Source organism: Cheilinus undulatus, linkage group 14 (assembly GCF_018320785.1).
Source record: "Cheilinus undulatus linkage group 14, ASM1832078v1, whole genome shotgun sequence".
In the NCBI taxonomy this organism is placed as follows: Eukaryota; Metazoa; Chordata; class Actinopteri; order Labriformes; family Labridae; genus Cheilinus; species Cheilinus undulatus.
Window position 1 is genome coordinate 21,319,712 of NC_054878.1, and position 17,924 is coordinate 21,337,635.

The 17,924-nt window shown below is 37.9% G+C and overlaps 1 protein-coding gene across 2 annotated transcripts in view; it reads right to left on the bottom strand.

Annotated features, from left to right (window-relative positions):
- Positions 1 to 2,411: 2,411 nt before the first annotated feature.
- Positions 2,412 to 17,924, bottom strand: part of arhgap18 (Rho GTPase activating protein 18) — a 33,971-nt gene continuing 18,458 nt past the window's right edge. For both annotated transcript variants that reach the window (XM_041806012.1, XM_041806013.1), the window contains 15 exons: positions 16,302 to 16,384; positions 15,470 to 15,619; positions 14,480 to 14,543; positions 13,207 to 13,325; positions 11,153 to 11,224; positions 10,843 to 10,936; positions 10,631 to 10,722; positions 9,612 to 9,689; positions 8,192 to 8,351; positions 7,998 to 8,080; positions 7,693 to 7,899; positions 7,388 to 7,522; positions 4,346 to 4,467; positions 4,189 to 4,244; positions 2,412 to 4,037 (listed from right to left, as the gene is read on the bottom strand). In XM_041806012.1, the coding sequence (XP_041661946.1) occupies positions 3,946 to 4,037; positions 4,189 to 4,244; positions 4,346 to 4,467; positions 7,388 to 7,522; positions 7,693 to 7,899; positions 7,998 to 8,080; positions 8,192 to 8,351; positions 9,612 to 9,689; positions 10,631 to 10,722; positions 10,843 to 10,936; positions 11,153 to 11,224; positions 13,207 to 13,325; positions 14,480 to 14,543; positions 15,470 to 15,619; positions 16,302 to 16,384 (1,607 nt within the window). In that variant the 3' untranslated portion in view covers positions 2,412 to 3,945. The remainder of the gene's footprint in view (positions 4,038 to 4,188; positions 4,245 to 4,345; positions 4,468 to 7,387; positions 7,523 to 7,692; positions 7,900 to 7,997; positions 8,081 to 8,191; positions 8,352 to 9,611; positions 9,690 to 10,630; positions 10,723 to 10,842; positions 10,937 to 11,152; positions 11,225 to 13,206; positions 13,326 to 14,479; positions 14,544 to 15,469; positions 15,620 to 16,301; positions 16,385 to 17,924) is intronic.

Sequence of the window (17,924 nt, forward strand, 5' to 3'; positions counted from 1 at the left end):
ATAGACACTTCCTATTCTTGCATTACACCAATCACAACGCGCCTTGTTTGACAGTAGCCAATGAGCGGCGGCCAAAGACATGTCAGCCAATCAGGTGCGTACACAATTATTTTTCTCGTTGATGGGTTTGTCCACGACACCAAAACACTGTAGGTGATGATTATGAAGGTTTAAAAGGCTGTTCTGAGCACATATTCAGTAGTTGCATACTCATGACGCACGTAAAATTTCAGAAGTAAGAAAGCCAGAGTTGTAATATCTTACAGTGAGCCGTTAATATGATAATTATGATAAAACCCAAAATTTATTACTTATTTTATATACCTATAAGCTACCTGCAACTCCGGCGGTTGGGTTACAGTCTTGTCTTAACTGAAGTCTCCGAAAAAGAACTGAATTTGACGATGATAAAATTTAATCAGTTAAAAGAAAATACACTAGTATGCGATCTACAGTCCCCATTCCAAAAAAGTTGGGGCGCTGCGTAAAATGTAAACAAAATAATACCGAATGCAATATTTTGCAAATCTCATAAACCCATATTCTATTCACAATCTCAGTTTTAATTTGATTGCAGCAACTCAGTAGGAGTAGGGTAACTAAAGGCTGGAAAAGTGAGTGGTGCAAACAAAACAAACAAACAAACAAAACAGCTGGAGGAGCATGCTGCATCTAATGTAACCTGACAGCAGGTCAGTGTAACATGAGTGGGTATAAAAGGAGCAGTGTACAGAGGCAGTCTCTCTGAAGTAAAGATGAGCAGAGGTTTACCAGTCTGTAATAAACTCTATCTTAAACTTGGGAAACAATTTCTCCCCAAGATCCTTTAACGTAACGTTGTGAAGACTTTGAATATCCACCATCTACAGTACATAATATCGTCAAAAGATTCAGAGAATCTGGAGAAATCTCTGTGTGCAAGGGACATGGCTTAAGGTCAATACTGGATGCTTGTGATCTTTAGGCACTGCATTGCTCATACCTTCAGCACTGAAGGTATGATTCTTACTAGTAATCACTGCATGGGCTCAGAACCACAGAGTTCAAGTCTGGCTTGTGGCCTCTTTCCAGCATGTCTCTCCACCACTCTCTCATCCCTGTTTCTTACTCTATCCATCATGCCATGTGTGAACATGCAACAGAAATGCAGCAAAATGGAAAACTGTTCTGTGGTCAGATGAGTCAAAATCTAACTTTCTTTTAGAAAGAAACCAAACCTGTGGATTAAAGAGGAGAGGGACCTTTGATTTTGATATCAAAAGCCTGCATTTCTGATGGTATGGAGTTGGACAACTTACACACCTGGAAGGGAACTATCAATGCTGAATAGTAGGTAAAGTTTTAGAGCAACATATACTCCCATCCAGACAACGTAACTTTCAGGAAGGGTCTTGTATATTTCAGCAAGAAAATGATAAACCACATACCACATCCATAGCAATGACATGGCTTCACAGTAGGAGTCTGGCCTGCCCGCAGTTCAGAACTTTCACCAACATAAAACATTTGGCACGTCATTAAACAAAAATCTGGTAAAGAAGACCCAGGACTGTTAAGCAGCTAGAATTCTATGTCAGACAAGGATGGGATAACATTCCTCTCCCAAAATTCTGGCAACCGGTCTCCTCACATCCCAGATGTTTATAGACTATTGTTAAAAGAAGATGGGGATGCCACACAATGGTAGACATGGCCAAGTCCTTACTTTTTTAGATGTTTTGCTGGCATTAAATTCAAAATACGATATTTTCATGCAATGGTAAAATGTCTCAGTTTCAACATCAGATATGTTGTTTATGTTCTATTGTGAATAAAATATGGGTTTATGGGATTTAAAATTCATTGCAGTTTTTATTTACATTTTACTCTGCACCCCAGCTTTTTTTGGAATTAGGGTTGTAGTTAACTTCTTACTGTTTGAAACTGATAGACCACTATATAACAAATTTTTCATGCATACTTTGCATTTTTAAATGACTACAGTGAATAAATAATTATTTAGAAAATAAATACATCGCTGGTCCTGTTTTTTTTTTCTTTGTTTGCTCCTGTTCAGGCTGTTATAATAAATAATTTAAATCCAAATTTTACAGCTGCTGTTGGAGATTTTTGTAGTAAGGAAACACATCTGTAATAGCAGAGGGGAAATAAAATTACTATATATGCCCCGTTACTTGAGTGTCTTTCTCTGACTTCAGTGACCCAATTAAGTCTGCCTCTGGCTTTAGACGCCCTGCCAACACCATTTGCATTGTGACTTTACAACCTTCTGAGGGCAATTAATTCTCAAACAAAACTAGAACAGGCAATCGGTCAGGGCTGTCAGCTGCCTTATAAAGAGAAGGAAAACCACAGTGGACATTAGGTTACATAAAATACTAATACAAGCACTCATAACCACATATTTGGTCATTAATAACTGCATGTTTATTTACAGGCTTTAAGTGGTCATTTTAGGGGCATTAATAAGACAAATAAGCCAGTATTTGAAAAAAAAAAAAAAACAGTAAAAACAAGATAATACAAGGCAAGAATTGACACAATACTTGTAGTTTACAGCATTCCACAAGACAAACAGCTTTGTGGTTAAATGTTTTCCAATGGCTGCAGGAACTGTGGGAGACCCCACATAACTTAAGGCTTTTATTACAAGCCAAGAAAAGTACAAGAACTTGTGTGCAAAACAGTTCAGAGGGTTTTCTATTCCTGGCTTACTGCACCCTTCACCAGTGGTCTACTGGGAGAGATGGGGGAAGGGGGGGGTCAAATCGATAATTCCAAAGGTTTCCAGGTACCTCTGCAGCCACTTAATGTTAAGGTGCAGTCTTGAAGAAGGCAATCTGTACAGTCAGCTTTTGATGTTTTAATTTGACAATTTGGAGAAGAGCAATTCTTTAATATGAGTCTTTGGTACAAAATTTGTAAGGCAACTGACTTAGAGACGTCCACGTGAGCTTACACAGTCTAAACTGTGCAGGTTCACATTTTTACACCAATGAGTTGCAGTTTTTCAAGACAGATGAACTTGTGAAAACACTCAAACATCAGTGGTTTGATTGTATGTATGATTACACAACATTGTTTATGTACCATAACATGTTGATGTCATCATTGTGTGCCAAGTTTAGTTGCAAGTGGCTTCATTGTAATGGAAAGTATTTATGTTGAGGTGTGCCACCAATGAGGGCCTTCCCTCACATAGAACCAGACTATAAAGCGGTGTTTCTTCCACATAAAGCTCCATCTTTCATGTACTTTCCCTTCTGGTTACAGGGAAGTGCTGCAAAAAGCTGACATATACTAATGTAATTATAGCTTTACTTTATAGAGCTTTTGATAAAAATACAAATAAAGGCCACACTTCCCAAATTACTTTCTTAATTCAAACAATTTCAATATTTGTTTCCCCATAACTTATTTTAACTTTTCACAGCAGAAGCAACATGAATAGTGGCATAAATCACAGTTTTAACTTCAACACTTTTAGTGTCACAAAGTGTGTAGGATCACAATTTTGTGGCTCAGGTGCTGCCACAGACTTGAAGTTTTCATCACAGTGCAGTAGCAGGACTGGAGGAAAACAAGTGGTTTTGCTGTACCTACACAGCTGAAACTTCATTCTAGTGGTAACTGAGGCCCAAAATTAAAGCCAGTACAAGGCAAGGATGGAAAGTCATCAAATTATGCATTTTCTTTGTCTTGTTTGACAATCTGACAGTGAGGGAAAATTATTTTTTTCTTCGTCAGAGCACTTGTACTTGCACTTTTAGGCAGTTTTTAGGGCCAGCCGTTTGTATGGAAATCATGCAACCACCCTGGTTCAGTGTGTCTGCTATAAATGAAGGGTCCATATTCCCGGAAACCTGCAGAAACCACAGTCAGCTTCCTCAGTAGGACAGTGTTGAGCAGCCATGCGTCCCGCAGGGTGTGAGGGCGGGGACAACTTTATTTCTGCACAACTTTGATGACCCATTCTGCTGTTGGGTTCAGCTGGTAGAGGTCCTTCATAAACGTTTCCCCATCAAGACATCTCTCTTCTGTGGTACGAAAGATGGAGAGACAGGAGAGATAAAATGGATTGTGAGTGATTTTTATCTTAGGGCCTTCTGACTCTCTAACTGGGTTATCTGCAGAGAAAACTGAAACCAAGCCTTATGATCAAATATTTTAAGCTACAGAAGAACTTACTGATGTTTCCACCAATCTCATAGAGACATAGTTCTTCTTTTTTCACTGCTACTGAACTGGAAAGACAAAGAGAGAAAGAAAGTTTAGGACCGGCACTTTGCAGCTAAAACAAATATTGCATATGATTGCAGGTTCTGTACAAACATATAAATATTACCTATCCTGGCTGAGGAAGCGTGTTAACACATCAGCAGCCTGCAGCTCCTCTGTCAGCTGAACCGCCATTGACACTTTACTGAACTGAGGAGCTTGAACTCGAATGAGTCCCTGTGAGCCCTCCTGGATGTAAACACAGAGACAACAGAGAGACAGTTAATAACACTTCACAGAGGTCAAAACACTGTCTGCAAACCACACAAACAGAGACGAGACAGGGATTTTATATAAAAAGAATTTGGACTTGAATTAAATCCTGCTCTCTTGTTTATTAAGCTCCAAAAAGTTGTCTCAGAGCACTCAGCTAATGTGCAGGGTCAAGTGCTGTTTAAGCTAATCTCAAACCATATTAGAGCAAAATAGTGCTGTTAAATATGCTGTACTTTGAAATGTAAGCTGTCATTTACTCTTAAAAAAGTAACAAATAGAAAAGTTTAAGGTCACCATGGGCATTCCAGAAAATTTGGGAAAGCTATAAAAAATTCCAAGCTATTTGAATTATTGATATTCAAATACTCATAAATAATAAATCAACCAAATTAAGACAAATATACTAATATGCAGTAAATAATGATGTGATTGAAAACATATTTTAAGGATGACTGTGCTGTATTTTGCATACAAAATGCTCTAAAAATTAAAATTCACTCACCCTTATTTAACATTCCCATGTAATTCAAAAAAATTGCCACTGGGTGTCACTATTTTGCAATACACTGCAGCTTAAATCCTCTATGCAAAGAAGCATGGTGTTGTATTGAGTACACAAACAAACAGTAGTTATGAGATAGGCTTATACTAAATTGTGACTATTTAAGTTTTTTTGTGTCTTATCATAAATTGTAAGCCATATTCCATCTAATCACAACCATGTATAGTTTAGTCAGTGTTAAAAGTAAGTAGGTTCACTTGTGATATTGTGCTATTCTCTGATACACTGTAGAAATTATCCAGTCATGACAAATTAATCTGTAGTCCAGAATAAAGAGTGTATAAAAAGATACACAGTGTAAGAGCTTTCCCAATAATGGAGCTCCCCCTGCTGTCTGGATGTAGGCCATTAGTTCCACCTCCTGACTGTCAAAAGATGGGACTGTGATAAAGCTATAAACCGTTTCAGTCATTGGAATTAGTCCTCACTATGCTAATGAGTTCATTTTATGAGAAGTTTAGTCCATATAGAACATGAATGTGGTCATGATTGGTGGTGGAATAGTTACTGAAATAAGTATTACACATTATTAATAGCTTTATTTTACAGGGAAAAACTAATTTACTTCAATAATTGCTAAAAAGCAGTTTGTTACACTATTAGTTACACTAATTTTGCATTATTCAGTCACTTAACGTGATAGGCACTGTTACCTAAATGCAAATTTGACATACAAAGTTGAACTTTCCATATGCCTACGTCAGCACAAAACTGTATCTTAATGAGGAGGCCATAAATAATATCTCTCTTGTATTTTGCTTGTTAATAAAAACAGGGTAACACCTAGCCTACAATCTTTGTTGATAGCTGCTGTTGTTGAAGATCAAGACTTGTCTGGTGTTGTTTTAAGTGTTACTCAGGGTCCGCACTATTTAGCTATTAAAGCAAAGGTAATAATTTTGTATGTTGTCATTGAAGGTGCTAGGACAATTTGATGAGTTTACAGCAATGGAAAGTTGTTAATATTGTACTTTCACATTCTTGATTTTAACTGTTGTACCATTTTCCGGCTCCATGGATTGAGCCAAAGTTACACAAGGTTTGTCATACAAGTGTTGCTTAAGAGTGCATTCAAGGGGACATTTGGTTTGTTTATTTGCCCTCCAATAATGCAAGATGCTTGAAATTTTTTAAGTAATGCAAGTAACAAGATAGAGTTTGATTAGGAACAGTATTGGGATTACTCAAGTTGGTAAATGTAGGGTGTTACATTACTGCCTTACAGACAAAATCTCAAGACATGGGCTGTGTCCGAAACCACTGACTCATTGCCTACTCCCTCTCCACTATATAGTGAGCAGCATAAAGTGGACTCAACTGCAAAACACAAAAGTGATTTCGGACACACTACAAAATGGCGTATTCGCTATATAGTGCACTATACAGTAAACAAGGTGTGATTTCAGACACAGCCAGTGTGTTACAAAATCATGATTGACAGCTTGGCTAAAAAAAGTACAGCTCGTTAGACTGTTGAGTGTTTGTTTAGAGCCAACATAAGAATCAGTTCTGCTAAGGAATCAAGTATGTTTGGCATTAAACCGGTAAGGTGTTTGACATCAGTATCTGCCGATATCAGCCATGCTAACAAGAATTAGCCATCTGGAAATAATGTTGCATGGAAAGACGTCAATTTATACTGGTATCTAGTATGCCTAACTGATGTATGAAGTCATCTGTAAGACAGACTTTTCTCTGTTCCCTGTGTTCATGATCGGACACAAGGAAAATGTTGGCATATTGGGAGACTCATACCAAAATAAGCTACACTAACTAATTAACTAACAAACAAGCTAACTTCTGACTGACTGACTAACTATCCAACTAACTGACAACCTTCTGACTGACTAATTACCTAACTATCCAAGTAACTGACTAACTCACCAACTAACTAACTGACTAAGTAAAAAGATGAATTAATTCAAATCCATTTCACTATCAGTCCTTATTTTCACAACTGATGCATCTCTAAAATCTGTTAGTTAAGTGTGTGCTTTGATTAGCACAAGTGGCAAGATGTCAAAATAAGGACTCCCCCTTGCTGATCTCTATTTTACAAACATGATCCCATAAACCTCAACAGCCCCTATGACAACATGCATGAAAAAGAATATTTTGGCTTCACTTTCATGCAATAAGAAGAGGTTATGTTGTCCACCTGTATTTGTTCAGAATGGAAGCACTTACTAATCCATGTATACAAGAAGGGGGAGAGGTGTTTTATTCTTCAGATAGTCAGAACCCTATAGTGACAGATTTATATTATCTTGTTTGCACAGTCCTTGGTATCATTATAAGCAAGGTTTCTGTTCTTTAAATTACACCTCCTACCTCTGGGATAGTTTTATCAGCTGTTTTTTCTGTCGTCATCTTCTTCAGGAGTTTTCGTACAGCTCTCTCTTTGTTCTGCTTCCGTTGACTTTCCATATTTTGCTGTCTGACCTGGGTCATGATGAACTTGGGAATCTAAAAGAGAAACAGAAAGGAGATTTCATAGTCTAAGTTTCACACAGTCTGTACTTGCCACCCAGATCTTAAAAAATAAAGTAGATGGTGTTATGAGCATGGACATTTCTCTCATAGCTTTGATTTGAACGGATGATATAAGAAGCTTGAGGATTATTTTTCATCCTTACTGTCCAGAGAAGATTCTGGTATCTAATGAGCAGCCGGACGATGTTGGCTGTGCTGGTTGCCATGGAGAACTCCTGCTGTTCTGTAACTTTGGAGCGGAAACCTTTGAACATGAAGATGTTGGGTGCCATGACAACTGAGACATTGTTCAGTGTCATTTTATTTTTGGCCTGGTGGTCAATCACCCGCTGGAAAAACTCCACTAGAGCCTGTGGAAGCAGACACAAAAATCAAATATACAACAAAAACAGTGAAGGAGGTTTCATTCTTTGAAATGGAGATGATACAGGAAGCAGCTCTCATGTACCTTTAAAGTATCCCGATTGGCCTCAGGTAACAAAAGGACCAGGAGGTTCAAAGCCTGCAGCTGCTGCTTCTTTGTGGGGAGATCTGTAAGCACACAAACATACACATACAAATTAATCCATTTGTTCATCTCACAAAGTAGCTGTTAAGCTGTAATGATAAAGCATGAGGCTTCATGAATGGTGGGTAACATACTGTTGACGGCAAGAAATGCGTTGAGGTACTCCACAGTGAGCAAAGGATGGGGTAACTCCCTGATGAAGAGCTTCAAAAGGCTAGCAGCATCATGCTGCTTTAACTGTTGCCATGGGAACGTCCCATCATAGAAAGAGGACTCAAGCTCCTGACACAGTGACTGAATTCAGGACAAATATACAAGTCAGCTTGTTTTACTTCTTTAGTAACAAGTACAAATCATGTTGCTCCTTTCAAAAAATACATTACATGCACAGAAATATTTGGCTGCTTAACCATTACACCAACAAGCACTGTAATGACACTGTATTCAAATACATGTACTTCGATATGGAGTCGGACCTCCATTTACAGCCTCCACTCTTTTTGGAAAGCTTTTCACAAGATTTTGGATTGTTTTTGTGGGAATTTGTGCCCATTCATTCACACACTGACGTTGGACGACAAGGCCTGTCTCCCAACCTCTGTTCCAGTTCATCCCAAAGGTGCTAAATGGGGTTGAGGTTAGGGCTCTGTGTGGGCCAGTCAAGTTCTTTCACACCAAACTCATCAAACCATGTCTTTATAGTCCTTGCCTTGGAGATAAGGAGATAAGGGGCCTAGCTCAAACCCTGAATTTAAATTTATTGAAGGATAGCTCCTCAAGATGCAGCATCTTGTTTTCCAGGGGGTCCTGAATCACAGCCCCATACCATTATACCTCCTCCACTAAACTTTAGTCCAGTGTGGGTGTGCTTTACACCATTCCATTTGACGCTTGTCTTTAGACTTGGTTAGCTGGCATGCAGCTGCTTGGCCATGGAAACCCAGTCCATGAAGCTCCCTCAGCACAGTTTTTGTCCTTACATTAATGCCAGTGGAAGTTCACAGCTCTTCAGCTATAGAATCAGCAGAGCGTTGGTGACTTTTATGCACCATGAGCCTAAGCATGCATTGATCCCGCTCTGTGATTTTATGTGGTCTTCTACTTCATGGCTGAGTTGCCGTTGTTCCTAAATGCTTTAAAATTTCACAAACTGTCTTACTGCAAAGGTAGCATCATCACAATACCAAGCCTGGAGTCACTGAGCTCTCTAGAACGACAAATTTTTGTGTCACAAATGTTTGCAAATGGAGACTACATGGTTAGGTGCTTTATTTTATACATCTATGGCAACGGGCTTGATTGAAACATTTAATAATTAACAGGTGTGGTCAAATAATTTTGTCCATATTTAAGTGAATTTCACAAAACAAAAAAATAAAACAGGTTAAAAATAATTGTATGTGAGGTAAACACAAAAGTAAAATTGTATGAACAGTCTGTGATAAAAACAAGTACTGGTTAAAACATCAGATAAAACCAGGATGATAAAGATCTACATTTTTTATTTTCTATTTTAGGTATCTTAAGAGGTGGCACTGAAATGCCTTCACTAACCTTGACTCTTGTGGCAGCTCCAGGGATCCGTAGCAGCCCCTCTGTGTCCAGTCCCTCCTCCTCAATGTGACTAATAAGCTGGAAAAAAGTAAGGCAGCAGTCAGAGTTAGCTGTGATATGGAGAGTCAGACAATTTAAGCTGGATGTACTGGTGACACTAATGACAAGAACAGTTAAATATATATTTATATAAATATATATATACCTATTAGAAAATATTGAATTAGGGCTGTAAATAGTGATACTCATATGAAATAAAAGCTCATGTAAGGAGATTTTACCTCATCATGAAACTGAGTGAAATCAACCTACAAGAGCAAATAAGACCATCAACCTACAGATTATTAATAGTTATTTATAATTGCTTTATAACCATAGGTCATCAAAAATATTGGGCTAAGCCTGAGCCTTTGGTTTCGAAAGGAGGCTCTTGAAGCAAATGTGTGGTGGTCACAAACTGAGACCTAACTTTAGCTCAGCCTAGTCAAAGACAAACAAGTGGAGGTGAGGTGAACCTCAAGACTTGAGACAAACAGCCACACCATGCTGCCTCACAGTCTTATCAGCCACGTCCTTATTTATACACCACTGTTATCCTTCTTCAAAGGAAAAATAAACATCCCTGTGTAGTGTGTGCCTGTAAAGACATAAACTAACACCACCTGTATTTTAACATGGGGTGTCTATGACTTCTAGTCCTTCTGCAGACAGACCTAGGTTTTTCACATTGTCTTAAACACTGTAGGTTAACACTTGGTCAAAAACATAGCTACAAGGATGGTATATGATGAAATGATGAACAGCATGCTGCAGAAACAGTCGATGTTGACAATGAGTGATATTTTTGACTGTTTAAAGAGGTCAGGATGAGAATTTTATTTAAAACATGCTTTTACATGTACAGCTTCATCACAGAAGGGAGGGGACAAAATCAGCCCATCTAAAAATTCCTCACTGGACTATTAAAATGCTGTCTCTCATCATTATTGTTATACTGAATAGAGACAGTGTCTGCTTACCCTCTGCAGTATGAATGGCACTTTAGTCCCAGGAGCCCGCCTCTGGTCCTGATCCAATAACATGGCAAGAGGAACAGCAAATAGACCACTTTCTACACAAACAACCAAACACAAATATTTTACTTAACATAAATATCTTAATACCAGACACCAAGATTCGTGTTTACTGGAAAAAATATATTTACTATGTTAATACACTGTTTGTATTGTACCTTTAGTTTTGATTTTGACAGCTTTGTGAGCCTTAAGGTCAATCCCTGCTGTGTCAAATAGTGCCGTCATCTCCACCAGAACCAGTCTACGCACCTGACAAGATATTACAAACAGACATAGATTTTAACTATATAGTACCACACTGTAAGCTGTGAAATTTTCTTTTTTATTTACACTTCTAGAGTTTCTAATCATGGGTGCACCTACAAACAGCCCAACTTAATCATTAATTAGGTACCATCTTCTCAAAAGCGTATCACTGAACAAACATGGCTTATACAAACAAAAAACGGTATCAAAGTGTGTTACCTTTTTCATATCCAGAGGAGACAGATCTCCTATTCTGGTCTGACCTGTTTTATCCCGAAGCAGCTTAAAGTTCTGATAGGAAAAAAGAGGAGATGACAGTCTAGCATCAAGAACTTAAAGGTGCAGTGTATAAAATTGGGACTATCAACATCTAACAGTCAGTTCTGGAGTGTGATGCTCATTTCTCTGGTGATAACTGTGGGAACCAGTGAAGTTTAAAAATCAATACATGCTTAACTGTTATTTGGTTCCTTCTATGGTGCCATAGAAACAGGCAAAATGCAAAAATCCAAGATGGCAGCGCCCTTGGAGGGGACCCTCCCTATGTATGAATAAAAGGCTTATTCTGAGTTAATGTTATCAGATGTCAACACTAATTTAGATCAGTCTACTTATAAATGTTATGTTTCATTTTAACCAAGCTTGTTTTGCTAAATGCTACTAGGCTAAATATTACACACTGCACCTTTAAAAGTAAACAATGTTTACATTCTAACCATATATAATATCAAATTGCATGGTTAGTACAGAGTGTATAATACAGGATTGAGAGCCTAGTGAGAAAACTTGAGAGGCCTATACATAAACAAGACTGGAAACAGCTTGTTATGCCAACTTTAACCACCAGATGGCAGTATAGATTAGTGCTCAAAATGCTGAAAATAATAGAGCTGCTGTATGACACGATTTAGCACTACCTACATGATTTACCGCAGTGATTCTCCACTATAATTTCCAGCTTTTAAGAGATTACAAATCCTGGTTTGCAAAACAACACAAAAACAAAAACAGCTTAACCAATCTTGCATTTGAAAATTGCCACCAACCTATGTCTTAAAGTTGTTTCAATGCAACATTCTCCCTACAAGCATTAAATAGGTCACTTAAAGTAGAGGTCCAAAAATGTCTGTTTACTAAAGTGCTGTCCAGAACTACTAATCATGCATTATAAACTTGAAAGACGGCCACATTTACTAGGGGAAGATTTCACCCTATCCTTTTAACTCTGTCTCAAGGGGCAAAGGAAAGCTTGAAAGGAGGGGGTAAGAGAAGGGGTAAATGATACAAATGGGATTGAGCCTCACTAAGAATAGCAAGTTCTGTTTCAACACAAACTGTAGCCATTTAATCCAAGGTACAACATAATCACCTAAACTTTAGTTATTTTTAATCACACTTTCACTAACTCGCTGCCTTGTAGCAGAGTATTTCATAAAGTAACAAATAGACTCAAAAGAAACTGACAACAATCCATAAAAAAGCTGGGCACCGGTTTAGCTCAGTAGGTAGAGCAGGCACCCATATAATTTATATATACAGAGGCTATAGTCCTAAACACACTGGTCATGGGATCGATTCTCAATCTCAGTGGTGTATGGTGCATATCCTCAACCATTCTGTCACCCCATATTTCCTGTCATTCTTCAGCTATCCTATAGCAATAAAAGCAAAAAGCCCCCCAAAAATATCATCTAAAACAAATAAAAACAACAACAACAACAACAACAACAAAAGGAGTAATTAACAGAAAAGAAAAGAAAAGAACAAGAAGCCAGAAAAAATAATTAAACATTAAAATAAATCAAAAACAATTACCAGAGATAAAACTATTGTAAAACAATAACAAAAGATGTTAAACTATCTAAAATGGAAGCCAAAAAAAGACAATTTCCCTTCAAAAACAGACACAGTAGCTGGCATAATGTCTGCATGAAAAACATTTTGATATACCTTTAAATTCACTGTGAGCAGTAAAAAAACAGCTGTGTGCAGTAAATTCTTTCATTTCTCTCATCAGATCTTTGTAACCTGTTGCTGCAGTATTCATTAACCTAAAACTATTAATAATTAATCAATACAAGCTTTAATACAACACCACACTTACATCAGGAAAGCATTAAAAAGTGGCTGTTTGTACAGGAAAATAATCTAAACCATTGCTTCACTTTTTCATCTAAGCTAGAGTATCGCTCCTGTGTAGAAACAAGGCTGAGGAAGTAAATCTTTATTTAGCCTCTGTGTATGCGTGTGTGGTTTTCAGGTATGTGACTCACTGGTAGTTTGTCGTCAGGTGAGCTGGGTCCCGTGTTGAGCTTTAACCTTTGGTGGTTGTCCCTGTAAGAGAGGGCCTGCTCTGAAAAGGCCACTTCAACGTCCAGCTCTGTCTCTATTTCTAGTCAGACAAAAAAGGTAATAAAGACACAGTTGTACTAGTAGGGTAGGAGAAGTGTTTATGTAGTTAGAGTGAAGTTTTATGAGTACAGGGACAGACATTTCAAAGGGTTTTAATGGCACATACACTAATGAAGAAAAGAGACCTGAGCCTTTTATGCAGCTTTAACTTTCTATGGATATTCCTACCTGTTTTATTCACTGTCTAAAACGCACAAGAGTGCTGCAGAAATAAACCCAAAAGCGTGGAAGTGATGTAGCATTTTAGCACTGAGTTCCATTGCCTAAAAGTCACTGGGATTTTTCAGCGAGTTTTCAATTAGATTCATGAAATAAGGCCTGTGGTAAATATAAGACTAGGGGATTTTCTTTTTTTCTAGAACATAAAATACATCTAAAGGGGCCTCACTTTTTGAGTACTGAAGTTTCATGTCTTACTATGACAGTGTTAAACTAATTACTGACACAGCCATGACCACTAGCTTGGTCACACTTAGAAGAACGTTTTTTACAGAGGAGGTAAGAGCGCAAAATAAAAGTTGAAAGCTTAGTGGTGATGGTGTTGAAGTCAGTTGACTGGGTTGAAGTTCCTTTATAGTCTAACATTAGCTTTTGTTTTTTAAACTTTCATCGATAGTGTTCAAAAATGATGGCAATAGTGTTCATTGGTAAAACCACTGCCCATCCAAAAAATCATCCAACACTCTAATATTTTGTTGGGCCGGCTTTAGCTTTGATTACAGCACTAATTCAATGTGGCATCATTTTGATAAGTTTCTGCAATGTCACAACATTTATTTCCATCCAGAGTTGCATTCATTTTTCGCCAAGATCTTGTATTGATGAAGGGAGAGTCAGACCGCTGTGCAAAGTCTTCTTCACATCATCAGTGCAGCACTCATTCTGAATGTTTATAACAAATTAGTAAATAAATGAATAAAGATGTACAGTATTATTTAAATAGATATTTGTATTAAATTTTACAGCATCTATGAACAGAGCTTCTCTGTTGAATTTACTTTTATTTTTGTATATCTGTGCTTTTATTTTGATGGTATATGTATGGGTTGCTAGGCAGAAGTTTATTTGGGCCTCAGTTCATCATTGTGACTCATTCTGTGTGAGTGTGAGTCTACAAGAGTGTGATGTACATACCAGTTGAAGTGACATCTTTTTGTCCGTTCTCACTTCCCCCTTTGACTTTATTTGGCTCTCCATCCTGAAACACAGACACGACTTTACAACTCCCGGTGCAAAGTTCACCCTGTCACATATTAAAACAAACCATGTCCTACGTGTTACATTCTTCATGTTACATATTACCCTGAGTGTTAATTAGTGGGTACTGAGTGTCTGAATGTTTGCATGTTTGAGTGAAAGGAAATGTACATGTCTCCTGGTTCAAAGGAGTTTATTTTGCTGACAGGGAGAGCTTAGAGAAGCAGAAGTAAAATTCATCTAATTAGCCAAGTTTACTGAAGGGATTTGAGTCTGCAGTAGTGACGTGGGATTTGATTGTCTAACAAGGAGCTCTGTAATTGATTAATGATTTGTGCAAATCTGGAGAAAAAACAACAGGCATGAAGTTGAAAGAGTTGTTTCCACTTCCTTCATTTATGCTTCAAAAAAGGGAAGACAAAATAGTCAACGCAGAATCAGATTTTTACCGTTTCATGGTCGTCTCATAATTTCTACTGTCTGTGACAGGTGGTCACACACCTCAGGTGGTCACACACCTCAGTGACACATTCCTAAAAGTATAACTAATAAATAAATCATGTAATTGCAATAAACAATCTTTGGAAGTACACTTATTCCTTTCTCTCACAAGAGCTTGGTGCTCACATTAATAATCTTATTTCTGTGAAGACAATATTGGGCTTCAAGCAAAAGCACTAAGGCTGTGTTAGCATAAATTGCAGCTCTTCACTGCAGCCCAAGTTTTTACAAATCTGGCAAAAACTGGGTTTTTGTATGATGTACCTCAGGCATGGAATGAAAAAAAGTTGTAAATTGTATCTTAGGTGCTAATTTCGCAAGAAATAAAGCAAAGCAGCAGAGTTGTTTAATGTAATTTCTCACATGTAAAGTCACCATTCTCTCTTTGATATAACAGAAGTTGTTTGTGTTCATGTATCTGCCGACCTTTTCAGGAGGTCTGAAGATGTCTCTGACATCAGGGACGTGCTGCCGGTTGCGTCGCCGTAGCGTCTGCTGTAGTGATGTCACACGTCGCTCTACGGCTGCAGCCTGAGTCCTTGTCAGTGTGGACAGGAACACCACGCTGTCTTCTTCCTGTTTATCAGCCAAACAGAACCAGGTATTAGAGGTTTTTACACAGTATAGCAATGTACACGAAGTCTTCATCAGTAAGTTAGTCCTGTCATTAAGCACATTCTGGATAGTTTAAGCTTGTTTTAAAGCAGTGGTTCAGATCTGGTGGATTGAGATCCAAGCATGTTTTGTGGAGCTAATTTTAGTTAGTCTCAAAGGCGTGCCAAAAAAACAAATGTAGGCAAAGTAGGTCTGTGATGCACAGAAGCCAGAAGCTGACATACAACCGTATAGTCAATGTTTGCTTAATTTTTCTGCCATGTGATTTATTGCATGAAAAAAGCTGGTTTTCCCATGGTAGTATGTTTCTTAAAATCTCTTTCAAGGATCAAATAATTGCACATTAACAGGGGAAAATGACTAAATAAAACTTATACACCGCCTTTCAAAACCTGTTTGTTTTGTCCTGTCTTCTTGTCATTTGTTCTGTTCCATCTAAGGTACAAACTGAAATTTTTCCTTTAAATAAATTTAAGACATTACAATTTTTGGAAAATTAGGATAGACCAGGTGAGAACAACTGTTCTAAAGCATGGCACAGACAAACAGTACAGCACACATGCAATGAAATATTGACGTGTAAACATGAAGCTGCTAAACTCTGACTCAAGTCTGTTTGAATAAGGGGAAAGATAATTGACACCTGGTCCTGGTCAGCTGCCAGTGAATCATCGAACAACCGTGCTAGGCCTGCTTCTGTTAGCCATGCCTCCTCCTGCTCGCCTTCTGAAAAAGAAAATGAGATAAAGCTTTAAAAAAACAGAAACAAATGGTGGGAGAAGTATCAATATATCCTTGTAAGAGGCACTTCATGTGCAGGAAAGAGAAAGGAGTATCCAGAGACAAACTGTATACACTTACTATACAGGAAGATTGTGTTTGTTCAGGAAACAATAGTCTTTATAAACAGGATTGATGACACTCGCTGGAAAAAAAAACACAAAACCTGACTCCTTCTTATGTAAGGAGATGCAAGCCTGAGCAGGTAATGTAATTCTCATCTGCAGTCTCACAAAATCAATCCTCTCCAAAACACGCAACCTAAAATCCTACATTTAAGTATCAAATATAACACACCATGATCATGCTTGCTCATATTTTTTCAGTTACGATTTTACTGACTTTGGCATGTACTATATGCCAGTGAGCTTTACCTCCATCATAGTTAGGTTTCATTTTTATCCTTAAAAATACCAGAAAATTAGCTATGTGCTTAGTTGTTTCATTTCTTGTGCCAAAGTTGTCAACATTTTGATACTTTCAAGAAACCGCATTTTAAATGATACCATACCTATTATTCTTTCATTCAACAGTATTGAGAAGCAACAAAACTTCAAAGAAAAAACTATTTCATGAGACAGACATGTAGAAGAGGAACAAATCTGTCCAAAATTTCAAGTAGAATCCTAAACGCAGTCTGAGGCCAAGTTAAGATCATATATTTGTAACACAAAATTGATATTTTTAGAACATTGCGGGGGACTTCTGCAGCTGTGTGAACTCAGCCATTGCAGCTTGAACTGGTTAAGTTTGTCCAGTCATCGACAGCTGATTTTAGACCATATGGCATATCATGCGTTTCAACAACCAAACAGGGCCTCAGGGACCAGAGAGGAAGTCAGCTGGTCACATTGGTTACAAAGTTGTCTTCCTTGCAAAAAATCACTAAGTAAATAATGTGAACAAAAGTAGACCTAATAATCCCAAGCCATAAAAAATAGGATACACTACAGATAGGCTACAGTATATGCTTATCTACAACTATGACTAACTCACCTGTTGCCATGAAGTACGGTGATATAGTCAGCCATTCCTTTGGTAAAATACAGTTTCTGCGGTTATTGTTTGCTCTGCTTCTAAAGGCAACAACACTTTCTCTAAACAGCAAAACCATCCTGGGAACAACCTAGAGAAACTGACGAAAGATGGGACATTTCCGACCTTAAGTGTGGCATAAGCCCCCTGGATATTCTGTTGAAGCACCCAAAGAGGAGCCTGGAGAAAGTCTAGTTCCTCTTGTTTTAAATTTTTTTTTTCTTTTTTTTGTTATTTTTACAAAATCAGAATTGCAACAACAAGTACCACAATATTGTAGTCTCTGCTCTTCTAACATCAACTTCCTTTCGCCGTCTTTAAGAACCAAGCACTGAACCTGGGGGGCACAGAGCCTTCTCCATACGTGATCCTCCCTCTCACTATTCACTCCCTACACATATGCAGGACTGCACAGACTTAACCTCATTCAAATCACTGCTCAATGCTCGCC